Source organism: Pelodiscus sinensis, chromosome 14 (assembly GCF_052426305.1).
Source record: "Pelodiscus sinensis isolate ZL-2025 chromosome 14, ASM5242630v1, whole genome shotgun sequence".
Taxonomy (NCBI): Eukaryota; Metazoa; Chordata; order Testudines; family Trionychidae; genus Pelodiscus; species Pelodiscus sinensis.
In genome coordinates, this window is record NC_143065.1 from 39,757,204 (window position 1) to 39,784,160 (window position 26,957).

General features: G+C 46.9%; 1 protein-coding gene across 1 annotated transcript in view; it reads left to right on the forward strand.

Moving 5' to 3' along the window:
• Positions 1-26,957, forward strand: part of PLEKHO2 (pleckstrin homology domain containing O2) — a 57,259-nt gene that overhangs the window by 14,402 nt on the left and 15,900 nt on the right. Inside the window, exons 2-4 of the mRNA XM_075896920.2 lie at positions 1,206-1,358; positions 11,553-11,669; positions 24,909-25,013. Coding sequence (XP_075753035.1) covers positions 1,206-1,358; positions 11,553-11,669; positions 24,909-25,013 — 375 coding nt within the window. The remainder of the gene's footprint in view (positions 1-1,205; positions 1,359-11,552; positions 11,670-24,908; positions 25,014-26,957) is intronic.

Sequence of the window (26,957 nt, forward strand, 5' to 3'; positions counted from 1 at the left end):
GGGCGGGGGAGATTCATGTGCAGAGGGTGCCCTCAGGATGATCCAGGTCCTTGAAGCCGCTCCAGCAATGCACTGGAGGTCTGGAAGCGGTGGCGAAGGGGAGAAGAGGCTGTAGGAGAGGCCAGGGTTGACAGTTAGATGAAGACGGGGTGGGGGAGGGAGACAGAAGACTTGGCTTGCAACAGCTATAAACGTCCCAAAGAAAAGGAACTGTTGCTTTAAACTTCCTCCTTTGCCTGCTAGCCCTTTCCACTCAAGTTAAAACCAGCACCCTGCAGAAGTTGGTGTGAATGCAGGGACTGAGTCGGTGTGAGGGACAAGAGAGTGCAGAGAACTGAACCCGTAGGCCCTGCTACCCTCCCGTCATTCGGTGCAATTCAGCCTAGCGTGGATAACACAGAACACTCTGCCCAGCATTACAGAGGGGCGCAGGAGTCTGTGGCTTACAGCCCAGAGGTGACAGCATCACGTGTGTCGAAGAAATGGCCCAAGTGGGAATAACACTGGGCCTGGCAGACTCTTCCTCGGGGTAGCGGTGACCTGGATCCTGGGAGTTGTGGCGCTGACGTCAGTGGGAGCAGGCGTACGCCCAGGAGGTTTTCCAGGTTTCCCAGAGCGGCTTAGGAGCAGAGCTGAGTCGCACGCCCGTCGCACTCGAGACGGGGGTGATGTTTTTCAAACGCTGTGGTGCAGGATGCCCCAGCGATCGTGGGGCTCTAAAAGGGGGCCCAGGAGTGCAGCAGTAAGGAAACCCCAGCGGCGCGGCTACACCACTAGGCCAAAACACGGCAAGCACTCCTCAGGCCTGGTTCTGAAGTGCATTCTGCCGAGCCCCTCCCTGGCGGGGTGCTGCATGAGAGGACCCTGGCTGAGTTGTCCTTTCCCGTGCAGAGGCTTTCCCTGCGAGGGGGAAGAGTGACCCCAGTTTTTTTCTTCAGAATTGGCAAAGGGTGAGGAGACGATGTGTCTGGCCAGATTGGGAATCCCAGTAAGAGACACATGTGACTGGCCAAACTCAAACAAAGGGATTGTAAGAGCTCACGTGGGCCTGGGCCCTACGTCCTGCCAGTGGCCTCAGGGCGAGAGGCGGGCAGCCCCGCACTTCTCCTCCGCAGGCCCTTGGGAATCCGTCGCTTCTGACGGGGTGTGGGAAGTGCAACCGACACTAATCTTCCTTCCCTTTGCTTTCCGTGGTGTCTCTGCAGGGTGTGAAAGAGGAGGTCACGGAGAAACCAAAACGCGCTCCGACCGCAGACAAAGCCGGCTGGGTAAAGAAAAGCAGCGGAGGGCTCTTGGGATTATGGAAAGATCGGTACATCCTGATATGTAAAACGCAGCTGCTGGTGTTTGAAGATGAGGTATGGTCTCCTGAGGCTTTCCTGAACCAGGGCCCTACCCTGCATGGTGTGGCATGGGATCAGGCCTGTAGGTGACACAGGAAGTTTGTCTCTTTCCTCCAATTCATTCAGTTCCATTTAGTTTCTCAAGAAAAACCCTGAAAGGTTAAAAGTAATAGAGAGGAGACAGCTGGTGAGTTTAAGAGTATACTATAAATATTTGCACCCGTGACAGGAAACGGCTAAAGCTGTTGCCAAATTTGGAAAAAAAATAGGTTCTTTAAGAAACGGAGCAGCTTATCAATTTAGGAGCAAGGGGACAGGATGGTGGGACAGCGATTTTTTTTTTTCTGTTTAAATTATAAAACTGGATTGCAGCCGTCTGACTTGCCACCTGCTACTTAAGTGAATGACACAGCCTTGCAGCTGTTTGGCAGCCTTCTGATATCTGGCCTGCAATGTTTCCAGCTCCTCAGGGTTTCACTTACCCATTCATGGGTGTGGAGTGTTTTTGTGAGTGTTTGCAGTGATCCTTAAATGCGGGCACAAGGCAGATTTTACTTGGCTTTTCCCTTCTATTTGATCCAAAGCAGGAATGAATTGCACTGGAGTAGGACTGATCCTTCAGCCTTACTTCTGGGAGCCCTTCTGTGCCCTTCCCTGGGATTACTGGCATGTGAAAAGTGATCAGTCGAGGCTCAATTTTATTATTGTTTTCAATCAACTGAGAAGTTAAGAGCCAAATGAAACCTGCCTTGCCTCTGCATTCAGAGAGGATTATAAATGTATGAAAATATAGGGTCTTTTCCCGCAGGGCTTCAACAAGACTGTATCCATGATAGTCCAGAAGTATAAGAAAATAATAACACAGAATCTACAAAGTCTGCATGTGTTGTGTCAAGGGCCCCAGAATGGGGAAATACTTCACTAGTTGCATTATTGTGCTGATTTGAGGAAGAGCAACCCTGACACATACTTTTGGTTCTCTCTCTTCCCTCCCCCTCAGTGTTACCTGATGGAAAAGGGTTAACACAAAACAGTCAAGTCAAATGCCACTGGGCGCGGCCTTCAGTAGCCATCACTAGGGATGTTACATTTAGATTAATTGACTAATCAAATAGTTGATGGGATTTCCATCGACTATTCGATTAGTCTATAAGGGTGCCTCTGCCTTTGAAATGTAGCAAGAGCAGTCAGCATGGGGCTTCCTTTTGAAATGTACAAGAACCCCAGTAGGGCTCTTGTACATTTCAAAGGCTGAGGTGCGGCAGGGAGCCCATTTGGGGGTATTGTATATTTCACAGGTAGAATCGCAGCAGAAGCAGCGCAAGCGGGGACCGCGTCAGTCCCGCTCCCGCCACGTCCACTGGGCCTCTACCTCCCCTGCCCCCCACAGAGATGGTGCTGGGGGGAACCACCAGCTCCCCCCAGCACCGACTCCTGCTCTCCACCCCTTGCTGCCTCTCTCTGAGCAGGAGGTGGGGGGAGCAACTAGTCACATCACTTCTGCTTGTCAGATAGTCGACTAGTCTTTTACATCTCTAGTCGCCACTGTCCCTTAGAGGCCATTTGTCCTGGGTAGACCTGGCCAAGAAATGCAAATCCCCTCCTGTAAAAAATGACATGTCTTTAAAAGACTGTTCATCCCAAACGGGGTGGGTGGGAGACACATTCCAAAATGTGAAAATATTTACAGGAAGGGATTTATTGAAAAACATCCTTTTTGAGAGAACCAAATCTGAATTTTTTGGCTGGCTGGAGGCGGAGGACCTCCATTCTCTGCCTCTTCTCAAGCTTAGCTGCATCCTCCCGGAAGACTCTTGGCAACTTCCCGCCCTCTCTTTATGGGCCAAAAGGGAAATTGCCAGGAGCCTTCCAGGAGGGCAGCTGAGGAGTGGGAGCCACCATTTTGGCTGGGGAGCCTGATGGAAAACAGAAAAATTATTCTGCAACATCGAAATTTTCTCATGGGGAATTTTGATTTTGCAAAAAGGGCATTTTCCATTGGAAATCCAACTGGATGGGAAACTACCAGGTAGCTCTGAAACTGCCAGCACCATGATGTCCTTTTCTGAGCATTTAAATTAGGAGTCAAAATAAAATGCTTGACGACAGCTAGGAAGTTAGGCATACGTTTATTAGCTTGAGTATAGAGGGGAGCCCCTAGGCCTACAGCCACGTGGCAAGACATGGGACCAATTCTACAAATTGCTGAGCCTCTTCTGAGAGTTGCAAAGTACCCCGGACTCCTGTTGACCCCAGATGAAGTTTTAGATGCTCAGAACCGTGCCAATTCAGGGCTATAAGGAAAACAGAGGCTTTTAAAGGGGGCTACCTTTAGAAACTAGATATATTGAGGTTATCTTCACGGTAGGGAATGAGGCATTTTGAAGTAAGATTAATCTCCACAGACATGCAGGGGAAGGAAAAACCCCAGTCATTTAAAGAGGTATTTTATTTTCTCCACAGGGAAAATGACATTTATAACAACCAGGCACACTATTTTCTGGTAGTGTGCCGGTTGTGTTAACATCCTGTAATAAATTGCATGTGTAAGCTGGTTAGCTGGCTTGTCCCACTATTGTAAATACTGGGTCATGGTATAGGCTATTAAAATGACATATAGTGGAAATCGCTGCGAAGTTCTGGTAGGGTAATAAGACTGCATATGCTTGTGCAGATTTACTGCTGGGGTACTGAAGGAAATGGATATTTTTAGCGAGGCACTTATAAAATGGTCCCTATCTCTGAAGCCCTCCCTATGTGTGGTCTCCACAGTGACCCTGTGAAATAGGGAAGTGGTATTTTCTCCGTTTTTGAGAGAGGGAACCGAGTCCCAGAGAAATGAAATGATTTGCTCAGGGTCACACAAGAATGCTGCAGCACTGGGGGAACTAAACATGCCTCTTCTGCTTCCTAGTGCCCAACCTGAACCACAGTGACGACCTACATCCCTTTCCAATAGCCCTCTCTGCAGGCTTAGAGAGGAATGCAGCGTCCCTGGCTCTGTTCTAAATGGAATTGTTTGTGCTTTTGAAAGGTGGCGTTAATGGCCTTCGGAGTTGAGGGCTTCTCCTCACAGGCCTGTGCAACAAAAGCACACAATTCCTTCCTGATGTGTCCCCAGCCTGACCCGAAGGGAGGTCAGCTTCCAAGGCCTCTCTGCTCAGACTGCTGACAAGGACACGGTTTTAGGATGGGCATGGCTATCTATAAAGCAGTGGACTAGGTCCCACCAGTTCACTGGACTTGAACTAGTGTCCACGAGACAAAAAGCACCATATCCTACTACCAGCCTCCCACCCCTCTCTTGCCCTGCAGGAAGAGATGTCAGCAGCGGGCTAGGTTTTCTAATGCTGGGCCCTAACTCTTGCTACCTCTGTAGGTCTGAATGTCACACTCGTTTTTCCAAGTGCCAAAGTTTGCAAGCTGAACATGGAAACATTCTTGTGTACAAAGTTAGTGCATACACAGTTGGAGGCAAGGCTAAGAGCAGCTTAAAATCTAGCCACATCAGATTGTATCATTGGCAAAATATAGCATAAGACTGGCACAAATACTGTGTTAGCATAATTTGTGGTTATCGTCTATAAATCGTCTTAGATCAAGATTTTTGGCAGTCAGGACTTGCCAGTCCACATGTTCATTATCTCTTAGCCAGGCTTTAGGGTTGTTTTAAAGGGCAGTGGTCTATCCAAAGCAAACTGTAATTGGCTATCGTATTACACTGAGCAGATGGTTGGTGAAAATCTTTGGAACTTTTAATACGCTTCAAATTCCCTTCAGTTGATGTGGTAAGAAGTTTGGTGTATTTCCTATACTCCATTTTGGCTTCACCTACTTTACCACAGAGCCTAATCCTTACAGGAACTAAAGAATCATAGAATCATAGACTCATAGGGTGTGTCTAAACTACATGGCTCCATTGATGGAGCCATGTAGATTAGGCTGATTGGCAGAGGGAAATGAAGCTGCGATTTAAATAATCGTGGCTTCATTTAAATTTAAATGGCTGCCGCGCTGAGCCGACAAACAGCTGATCAGCTGTTTGTCGGCTCAGCGTGCTAGTCTGGACGTTCCCACACCGACCTGAAAGCCCTTTATTGACCTCCCTGTTATGCCTCGTAGGATGAGGTTTACCAGGGAGGTCGATAAAGGGCTTTCATGTCGACAGGGGAGCGTCCAGACTGCCCCAATCTGCCGACAAACAGCTGATCGGCAGAGCGGGGCAGCCATTTAAATTTAAATAAAGCCATGATTATTTAAATCGCGGCTTCATTTCCTTTTGCCGAACAAACAAATCTACATGGCTCCATCGTCTAGACGTACCCATAGGGTTGGAAGAGACCTCAGGAGGTCATCAAGTCCAGCCCCCTACCCAAAGCTGGACCAACCCCAACTAAATCATCCCAGCCAGGGCTTTATCAAGCTGGGACTTAAAAATCTCTAGGGATGGAGATGCTACCCTGCAGTACCTGAAATGCATTTATAGTATGTAGGGTGCACACCCAACAACTGTAACTTTGGCTGCACACATACTTATACTAATATACAGGGCTTGACAGATAATGTAATCTACTCACACGTGGCGAGTAGATTACAACCCGGAAGAGCCAGCGCAGAACCGCACGGCTGGCGAACGGGGTTCGCTGCCACTTGGCGAGCCCTACTAATATATACACATATATAGCACTCACATGCTACAGTGATAAACACGGTATAAAAGCCTATAGAGAATAGAATAGAGTTGTTATGAGATAATGGTTCTGCCTGGCTTCAAGAGAACTGTTTATCCTCCCCTGAATGAAAATGAAAACTCAGAGAATTACGCAGAATATCTGAAGAGCAAGGACTCCTGCCCAGAAGGAGGTTAAACATCAACATTGGTACAGTCCCAGTACTAATTAGACAGAATCATTCACTCTTGAAATTACCTCTGATCCTTTTTGGTCCAAAGTAAGGGAACTCATTTTAAAAGTTGGTTAGTTATGTTATTAAATGCATATAATTTAAGGTATCATGGAACGTAATCCAGGGTGGAAGGAATAGGATTGGAGTTCAGGTCACCTGGATTCTCTCTCTGGTTCTGCAGTAGACTCTCTGTGTGACCTTAGTAAAATGCTTACCTTCTCTGCCTGAATTTTCTCCTCTTGTAAAGTGGAGGTAATGCATTCCCTATTCAAGGCTTAGTTAATTAAATTAATTGGAGATCCTCAGAAATGGAAATTATTATTACAGCCAATATATCCATATACTTAGTGCATAGCCACACCTGGCGCTGGTCAAGATTTTACAATCTACACCTTTATTTTTATTTATTTATTTTTAAACGGAGAAATGGCATTGTCAGCTTCATGAAAATTGTTATGCAAAGGGACAACTTTTGTAGAAACGTTTTGATTATTATGTTGGAATATCATAAAACCAAACTGTTATGGTTTCTCAACAGCCAAACTAAACACAATTTCAGTTTTTGTTTTTTCAACAAACATTCAAAAGGTTTTTTTTGGGAGGAGCCATCAGTTTTCCAACCAGCTGTACCCACATTATTTTTTCATGTACAGTGCTTTGAATACGTAGATTAATATGTACAAAAGGGTCCTAGTTTTCTATTTAAGGCCCCAATCTAGCAAAGCACTTAAAGATACATGCATGCTTAAACAGTCAGTAGTCTAGTACAGCCGGTCCCCGAGTTGCGAACGGTCGACTTATGACCGTTCGCAGCTGCGACCAAAGCTGTCGTAAATGGCAGTACCCGATTATCCGCTCTTACGAACAGCACAATCGCGTGTAACTCAATGGGGTCCAACTTATGAACGAACCGAGTTATGACCAATTGTTTGGTCCGTAACCGGTTTGTAAGTTGGGAAGAGGCTGTACCTGACTGATCAATGAGTCTGTTTTCATGCTTTAAGATACACACATGCATACTAGCTTTCGTGCATCAGGGCTTTAAGGGCATGTCTACTCCATGTGGAAGATCAACACTCCAAAGATCGATCTTCTGGCATTCGATTTTAGTGGATCAAGTATGGACCTGGACATCAGACGCTAAGGGCAGCTCCAGCCAGTATCCGGTACTCTTCCTTTTGTGGGGAGTAAGGGAAGCCGATGGAAGTGTTTTGCTCCCGTCAGCCTCCCAGTGTGTGGATGGTGCGGAAATGTAATTAACAAAGCTGGAGTTACATATCTTATTTCAACCTTCCACTGTAGTGTAAACCAGGCCTGAGGTGTTTTATTAATACCCCAACCCTAGCCAGAGAAAAGTGATTTAACGAGATGTCAAGAAAAACATAGAAAGAGGACCGAATAAAAGTCACAATCTTGCTGTCACCTCTCCACAGTTCTGTGTAATGCTCCTGGACCGATAACTGAAGAGTATTTGAAATGTCATGGGACTCTTCACCCCTCCTCCCCCCGAAACAGCTGTGCTACAATATAAAGTGAAACCCTTGATGGCCCACTTAGGCAGCTGCTGAATTAAACCTTTGTATCTTAGCACAATCTAAATGATTATTGTAACTCCCTGTGACACAAGAGAAGACCAGAACCCAAGCAGGTGCGGGGACTGACTGGCGAGTCCTGTGTATAAGAGCAGGCCTGCAGAACTCAGAGCTAAAGTTATTGCTGAAGATACAACTTTCGTTATAATAATTTACTGGGGAAACGCCAGTTTCTGAAATCCCCTCTCCGCCATGAGGGCGTGGCCTAGAAATCAGGACTGTGTCGTAGGACAGGGCTTGTACACAGGGAGTCAACCCTCCTGCAGTCCTCTGTGAATCTCAACAGTACTGCACTGGAGGCAGATGTATTGCCACATATTCCCTGGCTGGAAATAGTGAGGGTTAAATGCTGCAGTGAGCAGCATATTTCCAGAGCTTTAAGGAGAGTGAGCATCTGGTCCCTCACCTACCATGTCCTTCCACTCCCTCCCTTCACCTCCCCCAGATCCTCATCATCACAAACCATTTTTAAAAAGGAGAAGGGCTTCTCTGGGGTCTGGGGAAGGGTGCCTGTCAAACGCTTGAGTCAGGAAAGAAGGATGGAAGTTTTGAGGAGTTTTACGTGGGCCTGAGAGACATGCCAGGAACACAGCGGCTGGCATGCAGTAGACCCAGACCTATTGCCAACAGGCTCTTTGAGCAAACCTCCCTGCAAAGCTCTGCCAATCCACCCCGGTCTTCACCCACCACAGAGGCGACTGACTGGGTGGCAATTTTATGATGTGGGCAGCTGTCCCCTAACAACCGAGCTGGGATCACCCAGCATAAAGGCACATGTGTGTGACCTCATTCTCCTCGGGCATTTCCTGGCTTATAGGGTTTCTGAAACATTCTATTTCCATCCCGTACACATTTGTAATTATACGGCAAGGAAAGGCAGCACGAGCCCCGTCAGAGTGCATGCCGCCTGCCACACAGACAGCAGGGCTTGCACGAGTGCTTCTACTGAGTGCCAGGGCTGAGCCCTGGCACCTCTGGGCCTGGCCATTCAGGGCCCCGGCACCTCTGGGCCTGGCCGTTCAGGGCCCCGGCACCTCTGGGCCTGGCCGTTCAGGGCCCTGGTACCTCTGGGCCTGGCCGTTCAGGGCCCTGCCACCACTGGGCTTGCTGCACTAGTTGTGAATGTACAAAAAATTGCTGGATCCTCAGCACCTCTTTCATAACAAATTAAGCACTGACTTGACCCTGCACATTTGGAGTGAGTTGGTTTCAGTGTGAGCGGGAGCAGGGTCGCGCTGCACACCAGACCCAGAGGCATGCGCTCCCCGTTCTCCCCTTGCACTCTTCTCCTCTGTTCAAAAAAGGGAAAAATGTTACTTGAATTTTAAAAATCCAAACCTGAACTAGGTCCTGGCCCCTTCGCGTTGCTCGTCCCCAGCACTGCAGCTCAGCTAGGGCCTCGCTGGCAAATCCAAAGCAATGAAAGAAATTGCAACACTGCCGGAGCTGACCTAGAGACTTAAATGTCAGATGGTAAACCAAGGAAATTCCCTTCAGCCCACTTCCTTGTGACTATTCCCTGCTTCTAAGAGTTCAGCAGCTTCCTGGCTAGGGCATGTAGCCCACACCCACCTCTCCTCCTCTGCACTTTTCCCCTGGCGTTAGCTATCCAGAGGAAGAGGCAGGTCTGAGCCATAAAGCGCAGAGCTGAGACTGAACCTCGCAATTTGTGAGTTTTAGTGGAGTTTTAGTTTGGGCCAGTGACTAGGGTTGCCAGATGGTTTCAGAAAAAATACCAAGGTCTAGGTTCTTGTCCCTGTTCTGCCAAACTCCGTCTCTTTGTGATCGTGAATAGTTGTGGTCTGTGCCTCAGTTTCTCCCTGGGTAGAACAGGGATAACATTTCCCTAACTCACTGGAGGGCTGTGAGGCTAAGTTAAGGCTTGTGGAGTAAGGCTTTGAGATCCCAATAGAAAGCACTTCAACCAAAATAAAAAGCACAACAACCAAAATAAACCGTGCCAAGAAAAAAAGTTTGTTGAGCCAAAAAAAGCACCATGGCTCCTTTAAAAACTACGTGTGAGGCTTTTTAACAGGCTGCCAGCGGCCACCTGCCATCTTGCCTCCCTGCGCTGAGCTAGACAGCTCCCCTGCGGAACCCAGTAAGCACTAGGGTTGCCATCCTGCCTCCGTATTGAGTCAGACAGCCTGGGATTTTCACCTCCTGGCTGGGAAGAAATGAGAAAGTACCGGACATTTTAGGTGTCTGGTATTTTCTGAATTTTTTTACCAGACAGGAGGTGAAAGTACAGAACTGTCTGGTTCAATACCGGACACCTGGCAATCCTACCAGTGAGAGACAGGCCTGAGCCACAATGTCGAGATCCGGATCCCCACCTTCTGTAAAGTTCATGGAAGTTGATGGCCAAAGCCCATGTCCAAGTAGAAGACCGCTTGGTTCGCATCTGAGGGCATGTCTACACTAGGAAATTATTTTGAAATAATAGCTCCTGAAATAACTATTTTGAAATAAGCTTATTCCCCAAGGAAAGCAGGAGTTGTTATTTCGAAATAACCAGCCCCCTTTCAAAATAACGGGCTTCGTAGTGTAGCTGTTCCGTTTGTTATTTCAAAATAAGGAGAGTTATTTCGAAATAACTTCCTAGTGTAGACCAGGGCCAAGAGACCTCTGTGTTGCTTCTCTCCCTCCTGTGGCTGTCCTGGTTTGCTACCCTGTTTTCCACTTCTGTACCATCAGGATTTGCAACAGTAATGTGAGAAAAGATCAATATATATGAACCCTGAGCTAACTGTGAACTCTTCAGAGAAGGGATCCCTTCCTCCAAACAGGCATTTGGGTCCCTGTATGACACTGTGGTATAAGCAATAATAATATCCCCTCTATGTGATGCTGCATTCCCTACCAAATGGACCAGTTGAAAACGATGCTGTTTCTATGTGACTAGGTTGAACTGTGGCACTGTGTGCATGAAATTTTAGCTATGCCATTAGGAAGAATGGGTCAAGTTCATCTGCTTGAAATAATCACTGACTTCAGTTGCATTACCCTGGGGATAGATAGGCCCCTAACGAGGCACTGGCATCGATAGTGCTGCTTTGTTTGTAAGAAAATGATTCCGTTTTTGACAGACCAAACGTGCAGACAGGAAAAAATGTGCTTAAACGTGGAAGTTAAAAATAGGCTACGGCCACCACTGACTTTGGTCTTATCGAGAGGAAGAGTGAAATGAGCTCGTAGCACAAGAGATCCTGGAGATCTAGGTTCTTGTCCCTGTTCTGCCAAACTCCGTCTCTGTGTGATCATGAGTAGTCATGGTCTGTGCCTCAGTTTCCCCATGGGTAGAACAGGGATAACATTTCCCTAACTCACTAGAGGACTGTGAGGTTAAGTTAAGGCTTATGAAGTGCTTTGAGATCCCAATAGAAAGCATTAGTGAAATGCAAAGTTTTGTCATGTCTGCTCAGAGCAGCAAGACTCCCCTGAGTTAGCGCCTTTACTGATTGACCTGTAGCCTACAGGGCAGCGGATTTTCTTCCATGAGGTGTTGTCTGATCTCTGGAGGCTGGCTCCCCATGTAACTATAATTGCACATGGATTGTTTTAAAGGAGAACCAACACTGGGATCACTTAAAGGTGGGATGAAAATGCAGACATTATTGGTATGCATTTGATTTAGAGGTATAACGTTACAGATAAATGTTTCCTTCCCCTCTTCTCTCCCTCGCCCCCTCTCTCCCCCCGTGATCTGCAGGAAGAACAGAAGTGTTTAGAAACAGTGGAACTGGAGAGCTATGACAGGTGCCAGGATCTGCGTGCACTCTTGAAAAGGAAAAACCGTTTCATTTTAATTCGATCGCCGGGTAAGAAGGTAGGATTATCCTCTTTCCCTTAAACGCCACTGCCTATGAAAGTATCGATGTGTATGCGCACACCTAAGGACACCAAAATCCTCATTCTGGTGTTACAGTGATTTACAGTAATGAACTTGCTAATGTGTATCTACAATCCCTGCCCTGTTTTGCCCCTCCACCTGGGCTCTCCTGTGTCTCATAGATCCTAGATTGCTAACAAACAAGGGAGATTTTCCCTCGAATGAAATACCAACCTATGCTTTTGGAGTGGTAGGCTCTAAGGTTTATCCCCCAAAGAGCAGGAACGTTCTGAGCAGCAAAGGAACAATCAAGTATAACGTGCCTGTGAGTTCTTTACAAGAGGTGCGGAGGAGGGAATGCCCTAATTACAGGGAAGTGAGGCAAGGGAAGTGAGGCAAGGTGGAAGTGAGGCAAGGTGGGGGAATTCTGTCTTCACTGCTACTTTCCCGCTGGAGAAGTGTTTCCTCATGAATTTTTCAGCTGTAGAGACTTCTGTTCTTCTGTCGCAGCTACTGTTTCATCAGTGGAGAATGAAAAAACCCGCTTCCTTCTGCATCCATCTGTTCTCCCTGGAGCCCTGATTTAGGACAGCACTTAATCTAAACCTGCGCTTGAATCCCATTGAAGTCAGTGAGAGTTAGGCATGTGCTTATGTGTTTTCCTGAATTGGGGCTCTGGGTTGGAGCAATTTTTTTCCTTCACTGAAATAACAGTGCCAAGAACCAGGACTCAAAAGAGTGTCCTTAAAATAATTCACATATTTGAGAGAGTTTGTCTGGGTGTCTGTCTGTTCGAGAACTCCTAAACAGTAAGAGGTAGGACCACCAAATTCAGTATGCAGCTTCCTCTTATTATAACGTAAACCAAGGGCTGGGTTTGGTTGTGCCAGGAAAACGGGATGTACCTGGAATGAGATTGCTTCTCATAAAACTATACAGAAAATAGATGGATTCACCGTGCAAGTGAAAGGGACTGGCTGGGAAGGGGTGCCTCCTCCATCCAGGACTGCCCCAGCCCTGAGCCTCCCTTCCCACCCCCCCCCCCCCCGGCGCCCTATAGGGAGGGAAGAGGGGGCTGAAGCTGCTCCCCACTCCGATTCTTACAGGAACATTTCTGGCTGTTTCCCCAGGGGACAGCACAGGCTGTTGCATTCCTCACTCTGGCTGGGGCGTGCTGGGGGCAGATGAACCTGGACCTGCCTCATCCGGAGGACATGCACCCCTCCCCCAGCTGTACCTGCAGCAGCCATTGAGGTGCTTCTCACCTGGCCTCAAGCTGCTGCACTGAGAGAGGGCTGAGGTGGTCCTCTCTCCCCTAGGCTGCTTGCATCCTGAACCCCTCCGGCCTAGCCCCCCCATTTTATTTTCCGAAAAACAAAAATAAATTGAGTTAAGGACCTGAGCCACGTCGGGTAAATCTTCCAGTCTAGTTTTATATACACAGGAAACAAAATGGCTGAGTGGCCAGAGATTGGACAGGGACTCCAGTTATCTAGATTCTATTTCTGGCTCTGCCATTGACCTCTGTTTGATGTGGGGCAAGAAATTTCAGCTCTTCGTGCCTCTGTTTCCCCCTGTGTAAAATGGGAGCAATGATACTGATCTCCTTTGAAGCTAGTGTGATTTTGGCAAATCCCCCACACTCCACAAGCTGGAGTTCCTGTGTCATGATCTGGTTCTACCCAAGCCCTAATATCAGAGTAGGAGTCAAAATGCCTTTATTAATGTGCGGTCTCCCTGCTTGCCTCGCTCGCCCACCCAAGCCTCACTGCTTCCCACGTAAGACTGTTGTGCATAGGGAGAGCAGGATTGTGCCTCCCATTTTGATGTTCTCCTGTCATAAACATCACAGCTAGCCATTTTGTCCCCAGGGTTTCATTCAGCAAAATTCTTGGCACGTCACAGTTGGATGTATGAATAGGGATTGTTTTACAGTTCTGCTTAGGGGTTTACCATTCTTCCCTAGCCACAGGCGGCACAGTGAGATATCTTTATGGGACAGAACTTTGCTATCATAGAAATGTAGAGTTGAAGGGGCTTTCAGAGGCTTTCAGTGCCCACCCCTGCACTGAGGTAGGACCAATACACCTACACCATCTCTGACATGGTTCTTAGACACCTCCAGTGATGGGAATTCCACAGCCTTCCTTACAAGGCTCTTCCAGGTTAGCTGTCCTTATAGTTTTTCCTAATAGCTAATCTAAATCTCTCTGGCTGTAGATTAAGCCTGTTACTTTTTGTCCTGCCGTCAGTGGATTTGGAGAACAATTGACCATGGTCCTCTTTATAACAGCCATTAACATAGTTGAATGTTATCAGATTGCCCCCTCAGTCTTCATCTTTCCTTATATCCCAGGTGGTTTTAAACCTTTGTTGTGCTCATCTGGACTCCCTCCAGTTTATTCACTGCTGAGTGGGGGATTACCTCCTATGTCTGATGTACGACACTCCTGTTAATATGCCCCAGAAAGATCTTAGCCTTTTTTGCAAGTTCATTGCATTAACAACACATATTCAGTTTGGGATCCACTATAATCTTTTCACCAATACTACCCGCTGACCACTTATTCCCCTTTGTGTAGTTGTGCATTTGCATTAGTGTCTACCTCAGAGACTAATTATCACCTGTAATACCATTAACTCACAAACATCCCACTCTCCCTACCTTTAATATCAGCAATTCACAGACACTTACCTTCCTTCCTCCCCTTCCCACCCCCCCCGCATCCCCCTTCTGTTCTGCAATGTGATTTGTCCTTTTCATATTTGTTAATTTTTTTTAATTGTATCCTTTGGTATATATGGTTGTGACTACTTTCTTCCACTATTTGATCTGAGGAAGTGGGTCTGGCCCACGAAAGCTCATCATCTAATAAACCATCTTGTTAGTCTTTAAAGTGCTACATTGTCCTGCATTTTGCTTCAACTACCCCAGACTAACACGGCAACATTTCTATCACTACCTCAGAGAAGTACTTTGCACTTATATATTTGCACTTATATATTTAAAAGGCAGAGCCGCAGCGGGGTTAGCTCCTGGAACCGATTGTAAGGTTTTCTGCACACGCTCAGTATTTCTTAATGCAGCAGTGCTGAGAAATCTCAGCTGAGTTCAAGGCCTAGCAGCGCTAAATCCTCTACAAACATAGACTAGAGACAGGCCTTCCGGCTAAGAGCCTGCCTCCAGACCAGACAAAAGGAAGTATCGCTGTATTCATTTTGCAGATGGGAAGTGGAGATAGCGATTCACCCGTGACACAGGAACTCCATGACAGAGCTGAGCTCCTGAGAGCCACACCAGAGCTGCCTTCCTCTCTTAGTTGTGGGGTTTCTTGCAATGAATAAAATGAATAGCAGCTTAATCTAATATTTAAGGTCCTAAGACCCTGCCTCCATGAGGGGCTGTGCACCATCTGCTAAGCACCAAGCACCACAACTCCAGTTGCCTGGTCCCATTAGGTATTTTGGGCCATTCATTTTTAAGCCAAAAATCCCAACGGCAGGGAATGGAGATAAGTCTGCCTAGAAATGAAAGTCCGAGTAGGAAGCTAGTGCACATTATTTAGACAGTAAAGGGTCAAATCCTGCTCAATTTACTCATTCCAGGAGCTGTGTACATTTCAGTGGCACTATGTGCATGCATATGGGTGCAAGATGTAACCCCAGATATTTCATACCTTACCATAAGGGTCATGATTTCCACCACTGAAGGTTACTTACACACATCCCCGCCCCATTTCTCTGCCCTGTGTAATCCCAGGCCCCTCGTTAAATGGAGACGCAGAGAGAGACCACTTGTTAATAATGCTGTTTTGATAAATGAAAAGTTCACTGTTGGCAGCAGTTTCCCCTTCTTTGGCTGGGAACATAGGGAGGGTGTTGACACACAATATACTTTCACAGATGTCAGAATGGGCTTCTTCGAGCAGGCCAACGTACACAACTGTTGGCTTTCTGTTTTGAAATTGCAGATGGGGGCGATATTTATCGATGAAATATTTTCCATTTGGAAACCTTGCTGCCATCCCCCGTATGTGCAGCACATGAAAAACAAACACACACACACACACACACACACACACAATCTAGATCTCGGCACTCTTCAGGTCTAGCTCATTTTTCTTTGCCACGTTCTCTGATTGTAGTCTAAATGAGTGTAAAAAGTTTGACAGGGTGCTCAGTTTATGGGATCTGTGGGCTCTTGGCCCTACTGAAAAGAAATAACAGGACCCTTTTATTTAGAGTTATAAATATGGATTTTTGTGTTGAATGATAAGAGACCCATAATTGAACATCCTTGCCATGGTATCTGCAAATAGCAAATACCGGAATACTACCCGAGATGCTCAATTCGCTTTACAGACCATCCATAGCATGTTAAAGTACAGTGCATGCTGTAAACATTTATCATGGATCTATTGAGTATCTGTCAATTGGAAAAAAAACCCAACAACTATCCAATTTGTCCTGATTTTAGACACACACTTACAGTTCCTGCCCATTGCCTTGCTAGAGATAGGCCTCTTACAAAAATAACTTTTATTTATCCTGGTCTCCAGGACTGAGGCTGTGTTATTCTGGGAGAATGTTTGAGCATACACATTTTCATGCAGCCTTTACTCTCGTCTTGCTCTGTTGTTGGTTTACTTACTTATATGGAACTGAAACAAAGTACAATTAAAGAGAAGTGAGTCCAGCAGTTTGCTGAAGACTTGTGTCCAGGAGAGAGAAAGTTGGAAGCATGTGAAGAATTTGTTCTGTTTAGACATCGCCAAATGAGTCAACCCAGCCTCATCAGTTAAATTAGGAAAGTCAAACAGAGCTGAGCCTGTAGTTGAGGACAGTAACCTTGGAAGTCTCTGGGCCAAATGTTCTGGTGTAAAATTTGTCTGGTGTAGGTCACTCAGAAAGGGACTCTGCAAGGCAGAGTACAGTAACTTGCATCCGTTTAACGTTCAGTGGTTGTTAAAGCCTACCCCTCGGGGGAGGAGCGACAAATGCAGAAAGAAAGGCAACTACAAAGATGCAGCTACTGTTTCAGGTTATGTCTCTCTATTTCCAACACTACCAGGCTCCAATACAGCCCAGGCTCCATCCATTTAGGGCTGCTGCCAGAGCAGCCTCTGTCCACGGAGGAACCAGGCTCACTGCGGACAGAGACAGCTCCGTGGGATGCAGAGCAGCCTCTGTCCGCGGGGAGTTCAGACCCTCCCACGGACAGGGGCTGTTGCCACCCGTGCTGCTGCCTCTGTATCAGAGGCAGCAGCATGGGGCGGCAGGCAGCCAGTCTGCACAGGGAGCTGGTTTTTAAACTGGCTCCCTTTGTGAACCAGCTCCTTCCTGGCACCCCACGCTGCTGTCTCCGATACAGAGGCAGACGTGTCGGGTGCCAGGGGGCTCCCTGGGAATGGGGCCGGCGTGCACTGGCTGCCGGCCCCGCCCCTGGGGGCTATAGAAATAGTTGAGTAACCAATTAGAATTCATGCGGTTACTCGACGATTCAGTTACCCGATATCTAACATCCCTTGTTTTGAGCAGGCAGCCAGGCTAGGAGCTGCACCTCTCCATGATAAACCTCTTCCCAGGTGGCCTGTGCCTGCTCAGTGTCATTCTCTGCACGTCTTTCATATTCAGACTGGGAACAACTATCCCTTGACCTGCAAACACGCAGAGAAGCAACTCTGTTTGCTGTTCCTAGGTTCCACTTTAAAGTCTGGTGCCAGGAGCAAGACTAGATTATAGACCCATTTTTGGGGTCAGACTTAGGCTCTAAATCTCCCAGGATGACTCTTGTTTCTCCTCTTACCCTATTTTCAAAATGCAGGCATTGCAAAGTGCTTTTCTCATCAAAAATGGCTGGTCTTTATGTCTCTCTCAAAGGGCATGTCTTTGACAAATGCAACGCAGCTTAACACTCCAGCCTCTGATCTCTGCAGAGCCACAGGGTGTGTGGATTTTCATCAAGAAAACATATCCCAGGCAGCCCATCCTCTTCCTTCTGCCGGAGGTAGTCAGCCTTTAACTTTGATTTAAAACAGAGGTGTCAGGAACTCCGCTTCCCTGTGCTAAGAATGCTTAGGTACAGAGCCAGAAGGTGATAACCATCTTCATAAGAACAGCCACAGTGGGTCAAACTAAAGGTCCATCTAGCCAAGTGTCTAGTGTTCCAGCAGTGGCCAATGCCAGGTGCACCAGAGAGAATGAACCAAATAGGGAATCATCAAGTGATTCCCTCCCCTGTCACCCATTCCCAGCTTCTGACAAACAGAGGCTAGGGAAACCAGTCCTTCCCATTCTGGCTAATAGTCATTGATGAACCTAACCTCCATGAATTTATCTAGTTCTTTTTTGAACCCTGTTAAAGTCTTGACCTTCACAGCATCCTCTGGCAAGGAGTTCCATGGGTTAACTGTGTGTTGTGCGGAGAGAAAAAAATACTTCCTTTTGTTGGTTTTAAACCTGCTGCCTATTCATTTCCTTTGATGACCCCTAATTCTTGTGTTATGAGGAGAGGTAAATAGCACTTCGTTATTTTTTTTCTCCACACCTGTCATGATTTTATAGACCTCATCCCCCATTCTTAGTCGTTTCGTTTAGTTGCACTGCTCCCACCCCCAGCACAATCTCGCAGCTCCCATTGGCCAGAAAGGAAGTGTGTGACGTCTCCCACCCCCCCTTCCCAGGGTCATGTGGCACAGAGATGCACATGGACACAGCAGCTGGCTGCTTCGAGTGGTGGGGGGGCACAGCAGGCAGGGAGCCTGCCTGAGGGTCCTGCTGAGCTGCTGGCCGGGAGCTGCTCATGTAAGCATCTCCCAGCCAGAGCCTGCACCTGGCAGCCCACCCTCTCCCTCTCCCAATGTCAGTGCCCTTGATCACAACCCAAACCCTCCATCATGCACTCCTGCCCCTGGTCATAGCTCCCTCCCTGACCCTGCATCTCTTCCTACACACCTCCCCAGGCCAGAATCATTTCCTTCGCCAGTGCTCCCTCCTGTACCCCACTTCTCTGCTCCAAACTCTCTTCTGCAGCCTACCTCCATCACAGACCCTGAACCACCTTCATTATCGTAGAAGAGTGTGGCCCGTGACCACTTACCAAATTCTTCAAATAACTCCCCCACCCCTCAATAATTATTGTCCACCCCGATTTAGAGCCTTTGGTGAGGGACCTAATCAAAGGCTTTCTGAAAATCTAAGTACACGAGAGCCACTGGATCCCCTTTGTCCTCAGGCGTGTTGACCGCCCCCTCTAAGAATTCTAGTAGATTAGTGAGGCAAGATTTCCCTTTACAAAAACAATGTCCACTCTTCCCCCACAAATTATGTTCATTTTTGTGTCTGACAGTTATGTTCTTTACTATAATTTCTATCAGTTTTCCCGGTACTAACGTCAGGTTTACAGGCCTGTAATTGCCAGGATCACCTGTGGAGCCCTTTTTAAAAAATTGGCATCACATTAGCTACCTCCCGTCATTTGATACCGAAGCTGATTTACATGATTATAGGCTACAGCTAGCCGTTCTGTAATTTCACAGAACCCTGCTCACGGCCCAGGTGATATTTATTCCTGTTTGGTTTCAGTTTGTTCCAAAACCTTCTCTATTGACACTTCAATCTGGGAAAGTTCCTCAGATTTGTCGCCTAAAAAGAATGGCTTAGGTTTGGGAATCTCCTGCATGTCCTCAGCCATGAAGACCAATGCAGAGAATGGTCATTTAGTTTCTCCATAATGGTCTTACCATCCTTAAGCACTCTTGATTGTCCATTGGCCCTGCTGGTTGTTGAACAGCTTCTGATGCACTCATCATAAAGAGTTACCAGGGAGACTTTACTTGTGCGGGGACCATTAAGTCCACAGTGCCTGTGAAAATACGTAACACCTACGCAGCATTGTGCCTGTTAAAGCCAATAGATAACCTTCAGCTACTCGGGGCATAAGGTACCTGTGTTATCTGGTGAGAAAAGAGTCAGTTCCCCGCACATGGCTGTTTGTGTTAAGTAAGGAAGGTTGGTCCAGGCATCGACTTATGAGTGGATGGAAGGCTAGTATAAATGGCTGAAACTCTGCCTTCCAAATCCATGTGCTTCTACAAGAAGGCCTATGACCTGACGAAGAGACCAAGGGCCATAAGAAGTATCATCTGTGTTAGTAGTGAGGATTCATGGTATTTTGGGATGAGCAGAATTATTGCAAATTCTTTAAAATACTTGCTACTTTTATGCAAGGATCTCAAAATGCTTTACAGATATTAGGGTGAAATTTACTGCATGTAGAGGGCCAGTCCAAGGCCTGTACATCACTCAACTTCCCAGAATAGGGTTCAGATGGGGCCAAGACTTTTTATGTGGGTCTCTGGTCACCAGTTCATGAATTTAGCCTTAATCCCCCTGGGTGTGTCTAGACTACAGACTTTTGTCGACAAAACTATACTTGCGTCTACACTGCTGCTGAGTTCTGTTGACAACATTGACAGAACTCAGCAGTTTTGTCAACGGCTGTAAACCTCATTCTATGAGGAATAATGCCTTTTGTCGACAGAGTTCTGTTGACAGAAGGTGTTATTGCAGCTACACTGTCCTTTGCGTCTACACTGTCATGTCGACAAAGCGGCCTGCTTTCTCGACAGAACTGGATGCAGTCTAGACACTCTTTGTCGACAGAAGCTTTGTCGGCGGTATCTGTCGACAAATTTCTGTCGACAAAAGCCTGTAGTCTAGACATACCCCCTGTGACCACATGGGTTTTAAGGCCAAAAGGGTCTGTTGTAGTTATCTAATCTGCCCTCCTCTGAACAAGACTGCGGCAGGACCCTGTCTGACCCAGTCCAGTGTGCTACCCACAGGAGTACAAAGCTGGCTCTGACAGTACGACCCCCATTTTACAAATTAAGGACCCCTAGCACAAAGCACGACTTGTCCCATATTACACAGCAAGTCTCTGGCAGACCTAGGGAGAAAACACAGGTCTCCTCCCTCCCAGTCTCTTACTGGAGCCTCATGGGCATCCTTTCGTAATCGCCCAACCCACCTGCGACAGGGTGGAGGGGAGGGGACTAGAATTGCTGTAGGTACCTGTGACTTTGAGTCAGCATTAAATGGTGCAACCCACAGTTACATACCAGAGAGCCACCTCCACTTCTCCTTAGCAATGCACAGTCCACTGATCCTTCTCTCAGCCCTGCCACACAATCACAGACTGACACCAACACTTCGTCACGCTCACTCTCGGAGCCATGGGGCTTTGTCAGAGACCCAGAAACGAGGCCCATCAAGCGGCAGTAGAGAGGGAAGCTTGAAAGCAGGGGATCCTTTCCCTGAAGAGCGTGTCCAGAGTTCTCTGTGCTCCCGGGGTAAGCTGCCAGGCCTTCGCCAGGCAGCCCAACAGCTGAGCTGTGCACAAGGAAATCTTTCTCTCAGGCTTTTCTAATCGCGGAGCTTAAGAGCAAAACTGTTTCCAAACAAAGAGGCTTTTAAGCATGCACAAAAATAGGCCCTTTTGGGCTGAAACAAAACCTGCCTGGCACTGCGTTTTGGAGACTTGTGCTCCGTGAGGTTCCCTGGTTAGCCTGACCTCTGGGCCTCCCGGACAGAGAGCTGTTTGTAAAAAGCTCGGGCCTTTACCTCTCAGTCGAGCTATGCGGGAGCAGCTCAACCTCATCACCGCATCTTTTGCAATGGTTTGCAGGTGGGACGCAGGGCATTCTGGGAAGGAGTAATTCCCTGTTTGCTAGGTGGAAGTTACGGGGCTTGGGCTGGTTACGTTCATCTTCGTGGCTTTGGTTAATGATGTACAAACTTTTAAAGGGGGGGGGGGCGAATTAGAAACCAAGGCTGGTGACATCCCATCCCTCATAATGAAGGGCTGCTACAGAGAGGAAGGGGTGATGGCCAAGTAGCTAAAGCTCAGGAGAGGGAAGGAGGAGGACTCGCTTGACGGCCTCTCAGCCTTTTTTATGACAATGAATATTTCAGCCCTGGTGATCTGCCTAGAACAAGGCTGGGTAATAAGCCAGTGACGGTTCACCAGGGTTCGCCCCTTTATTTACCTGTGCATCCGCAGGTACAGCTCCCATTGGCCACGGATTGCCATTCACAACCAAAGGGGGCTTCAGGAAACAGCATGGACTGTGACACCATTTTCCGCAGCTCTCATTGGCCATGAACAGTGAGCCACATCTAACAGGATCTAAGAACAGCCACACTGAGTCAGACCAAAGGTCCGTTTAGCCCAGTGTCCTGTCTTCCGACAGTGGCCAATGCCAGATGCCCTAGACGGAGCAAAAAGAACAGGTCATCAACAAGTGATCCCTCTCCTGTCATCCATTTCCAGCCTCTGACAAACAGAGGCTGAGAACACCATTCCTACCCATCCTGGCTAATAAGTATTGATGGACCTATCCTGCATGAATTTATCTAGTTCTTTTTTGAACCCTTTTTAAAGTCTTGGTCTTCACAACATCCTCTGGCAAGGAGTTCCACAGGTTGACTTTGCGTTATGTGAAGAAAACTTCCTTTTGTTTGTTTGTTTGTTTGTTTGTTTGTTTTAACCCTGTTCCTGCAGATGCACAGGTAAATAAAATGCTGGCATCCCACCACGAGCTAACCCTGGCGAACCATACTGTGGTTCATCGGCTGCTTATTGTCTACCCCTAGCCTGGAGAGAGTTTGCCTGTTTGATAGTTACCTAAATAAAAAGGATCTGATTTTCAGAGGATGCCAAGAACCCATCTTTCCTTTTAACCTCTGTGCAGGTGGTGGGTAGTCAGAACATCAACCCCCTTTTAGGTGCCTCTGTAAGCATAGGTGGAATCAGTAACCCTGTGCATTAAGGACGCCTAACACTTCTTCACATTATTAGAGAGGGAAAGATGCAGCATTGTTATCCCACTCCAAAAGGCAAACTCTGGGGGGATTTAGAGACTCTAACTTGGAGTCACACACACCACTTCAAGCTTTCCAGGCCAGTATCAGCTTTAGGCTGAATTTGCTTTAGGCATGCTTAAATTGCAGCAAGGGAGGTTTAGGTTCAACATTAGGAAAACTTCCTACCTGTCAGGGTGGTTAAACTCTGGAATAAATTGCCCAGAGGGAGTTGTGGTATCTCCGTCATTGGAAATTTTAAAGGATTGAGTTAGGCAAACACCTGTCAGGGATGATCTTGATGGTGCTTGGTCCTACCATGAAGGCAGGGGACTGGACTTGATGGCTTCTCCAGCAGTGTTCCCTCCTAAGCTCTGCAGGGAGCAGGCTGACTGGGCGGTGCTGATTAATCACCTGTGAAACTATTCTGCTGTGCAGCTTAGAGGGAACCCAGTTCTCGAGGTCCCTTCCTGTCCTATGATTTTATCATTTTTCAGCCAAAACAGTTCAACCATTGCCAAGAACGAGGCTAGGGAAAAATACCGGGGGTTGCCCTGATTAAAACTCTGGTAACCTGTCCTTTGAGAAACTTTGCACCTCTAGGCTTTGCAACAGGGAGCTATGAAGTCAGGGCGCTTAGGGTCTGTTCCCAGCTCTGCTGTGTTAGATGAAGTCACTTAAGCTCTCTTTGCCTCAGTTTCCCTCTCTGTATGCTTGAGGAAACTTATTTCATAAGCTAACGGGATCTCTGTCAGGAAGCTTTTTCAGATACGTAGCCTAATTTTTTCCTTGCTTATCTTCCCCCCATTGCTCCTAACAGAAATAAAAACCCCACAGTGGAGAATGTCCATTAGGTCATTTCATTGTAGCCCAATTGGGAAACCTGAGTAATTCCTCCACAAACAGACAACTGTGTCATCATTTTAGTTACATTCCAACATCTGGATGCATGAGAGGATGTTTCATATGCCAATGGCAAAGGCCAATTTTTGAACAAATGCACTGTTTTAGAGCAGGCCTTAGGAGAATTTCCATGCCATATACTTTTAGCTGTTGCCAAGAATTGTCCCCATCGGGTTCATACTCATCATAATGTTTAATGAGGAAAGATATTTCTCATGCAGAGATCACAAAATACTGATCTTTCTGGCATGGACGTTATCAGGAGTCTATCCAGTTAAGCACAGAGTTCAGACCGTTGCTTATCCGTTCACTAGAGACATTACATCCCGCCTATGATTTCCTTCAAGAAGTGCTGTCGGGGGTTTGTCAAGGCAGAACACCGGGAATTCCTAGGAAAAGTCAGAGCTGGATGGGAAACTGGCACCCTCACTGCAGGCAATTTCAATTACAAGTTTTAATTAAAATTTTCTGAGGAAATCAAAAAGTGAAATATTCAAATGCGGCCATGGTCCAACATGGGAGTTGTAGTTTATGTGCCTTGTGCACTCATTCTTCTCTATAGACTGGGCTCCCAGCTCCAACTACATCTCCCATGAGGCATCATAGCCTCAGCTTGTGGTAAGCAGAACAGCTGCATCATGGGAGTCCTTGGGCCTCATGCACAGTCGGAGAGAGGCACAGTCGAAAGAGAGTCTGTGTGTGGCTCTCCTCCACTCCTCTAGGCTTCAGCACAGCCTTTCTCTGGCCATAGCAGTGCATCATATCTATACCTGGTACTACGGTTTCAGGGCTTCTGAGCCCCTTCTCTGTCACAGTGAGAAGGAGGGAAAATTATGGCAGGTGGATCCATGTGGCTCTACCATTTTATCCTTTTGAACCGTCATATCCTGTGCCTCTGGAGAACTCCCCACCGCCCTGTAGGCCTGTCTGTCCACTGGAAAGCCAAAGCATGCATATCCCTGTGCACAGTCCCACAACCCTGCCCCAGTCCTATGCAACTGCAACATACAAGAGCAGGCAGAGTTTGTTCCTCACAGATTTCACAATGATTTCTGCCTGCAGCACTGGGGGAAATTGGAGATACAGCATCTTATTGCACCTGAAAACACCACCACATGGGTTGGTCATTTGGGCAAGTCCCTTACGCGCAGTCCATCCATTCCCAAAGTAAAGAGGCATCTGTTGCTCCAGAAACTTTTCATCATTCATTGTGAGAGGAAGAAACTGTCACTTGCTTTATTAATTGAATTGCTGGTTGCAAAAATAAAAACTATAGCAACAAACTGTCTCGCATAACAAAGCTTGGTTCATTGCAGCTGGGGAGTGAAGTGCAGAGCCAAAGGGCAAAGGAATGTCTAGTTTAAACATGGGCTCAGCTAGAGATGAAGTTTAGAACGCTAATGACGTATAGGCTACTTGTCTGTCCTTGGCAAGCAACACTAAGATGAAAGCATCTCTCTACCCTTGCAGGTCCATGATATCAAATTTCTGGCTCAGAGTTTGGAAGAGAAAGAGTCATGGATGAAAGCCCTGAATGAAGGGATCGGCAGAGGCAAAAATAAGATACTTGATGAGGTAAGAAAAGTGGGTTTCAAGTTGTATGCGTTTGTATGTCAGTCCTTGTTTACTACCACCTAGAGTGACACTGAGATCCCCTGCTTCCCACACCCCCAGGCTTTGAGAGCATTCCAGGTCCAGGTCCAAGGTGTGCACCTGGAGTCCAGTACTGCTGTTGGGAGGTTCATATTATAGCAATACTCTTGATCTGGTGGCTGTGTGTAATGTGTTTTCCTTCCTTCCTTCCCTCCTACCCATCTACCTACCTACCGACCGACGTAAATACTACACAAAGGTCAAAGCAAAAAAAGAAAACTCTTGTGGCCAGATTCAGAGGTGGTGTAAGGAGGAGTGAGTTACACACCTGTTACCCGCACAGATTTCTCTATCCCTTCCGCAGTGTAGGGATACACATCTTTACCCAGTTCCTAGGGCTCAAGGTGCGACCCTGTTAATTTAAACACCCATCCTCACCGAATTCCTAAGGCTCAGGGTGCATCTTCCTGCGGGTTTAGCAGGATCTTTAGCCACTGAAAGAGCTGGCACAGTAATATCCTTATCCTCTATTTACTGACAATTCCCAAATAAGCAGAATACACATGCTAAGCACACAGTGTCATGCTCACCAATCCTGCTACAGGCAGACTTCCCCTGTTGGCCAGGCAATATCAGTCTCTCTGGTCTTAGGCTGTCTCTCAGAAGTAAGTTCTTCCTTTCCAGGTCTTGGTGTTCCTGGTCTTCCAGCCTTTTGCTTCTTTCCTTCTGCTTCTGTTACTTCCGATCTTCTTCCTCCCTGTCTCTTTCTTGGACCCCAGTTTATATAATGAAACCTGAGTCTTGCTTAGTTATACCTTAACCAATTATTTTAGTATAATTTTACTAACCAATCATAACAGAATTACCTAACTAATCCTACCCCACCACCTTAATTGATTTACACCTAGCAAAATTAATGATAAAGCAGACAGAAACAGTTACAAACCAGACAGAGATCACACAGTCGAACAATAGGAAAGTGTAATGACAATGATCATAGGATGAGGATTCCATAACATTCTCTATTGATATGCAGTTTCTTGCCAGGCAGAATGGTGTGACTTCAGTTTTATTTACCCATCTTGAGATCTGTTTCTTTATCTGGTGACAGTAGGGGAGCTATCAGGACAAAGCCCCCTCCTCACAGCCTGGTGTGACACTTTTTAATACTGTTTAGATGGATGTGAGTATGTCTCTCCAGGCCTTACAGCTAATGGCTGCTGCTCTTCAGTCTGGCTGCAGAAGGCGGCTTTGGTTCAGGCCTAGCACAGGCTTTCCAACATGGCTACAGAAAAGCAGTTACACCACTTATGATGCAAGGCTAAGGGTGTGTCTACACTGCACTGTTATTTCGGAATAACTAGCTTTATTCCGAAATAACAATGTGAGCATCTACACAGCAATTCCGTTATTTTGAAATCACATCGAAATAACGGACGGCTTATTCCGACTTCTGTAAACCTCATTCCATGAGGAATAACTTCTCTTCCGAAATAGCTATTTTGAAATAGCTGTAGTGTGGATGCTCCACTGGTGCTATTTCGAAATAGCTCCTATCCCATGGCCATTCTGAGTAATTTCTCCCCAATGATTCCTGGGGCTCTAACTCGAGGTAGCACGTCCACATTAAGGGAGCCTGCCTTGGACTAATTTTGAGGCTTCCCTGTAGTGTAGAATATATCTTCCGGAATAGCTTATTCTGAAATAAGCGTGCAGTGTAGACATACCCTTAGTCACAGCAGCTTGCATTATGGAGCCAGAACATCTAAGAAGTTAAAGAAGCTGCTGGTTCACACCTTCTCGGGTCCTGCTGCCAGTTGCTTTTCTCCTCTGGGGCTGTGTATGGAGAGTGATAGGGGTATGTTATGTTGTGAAATGGGAAAGACTGTGATTTGGTATCATGTGCATGCAGAAGGGCCCAGAGGT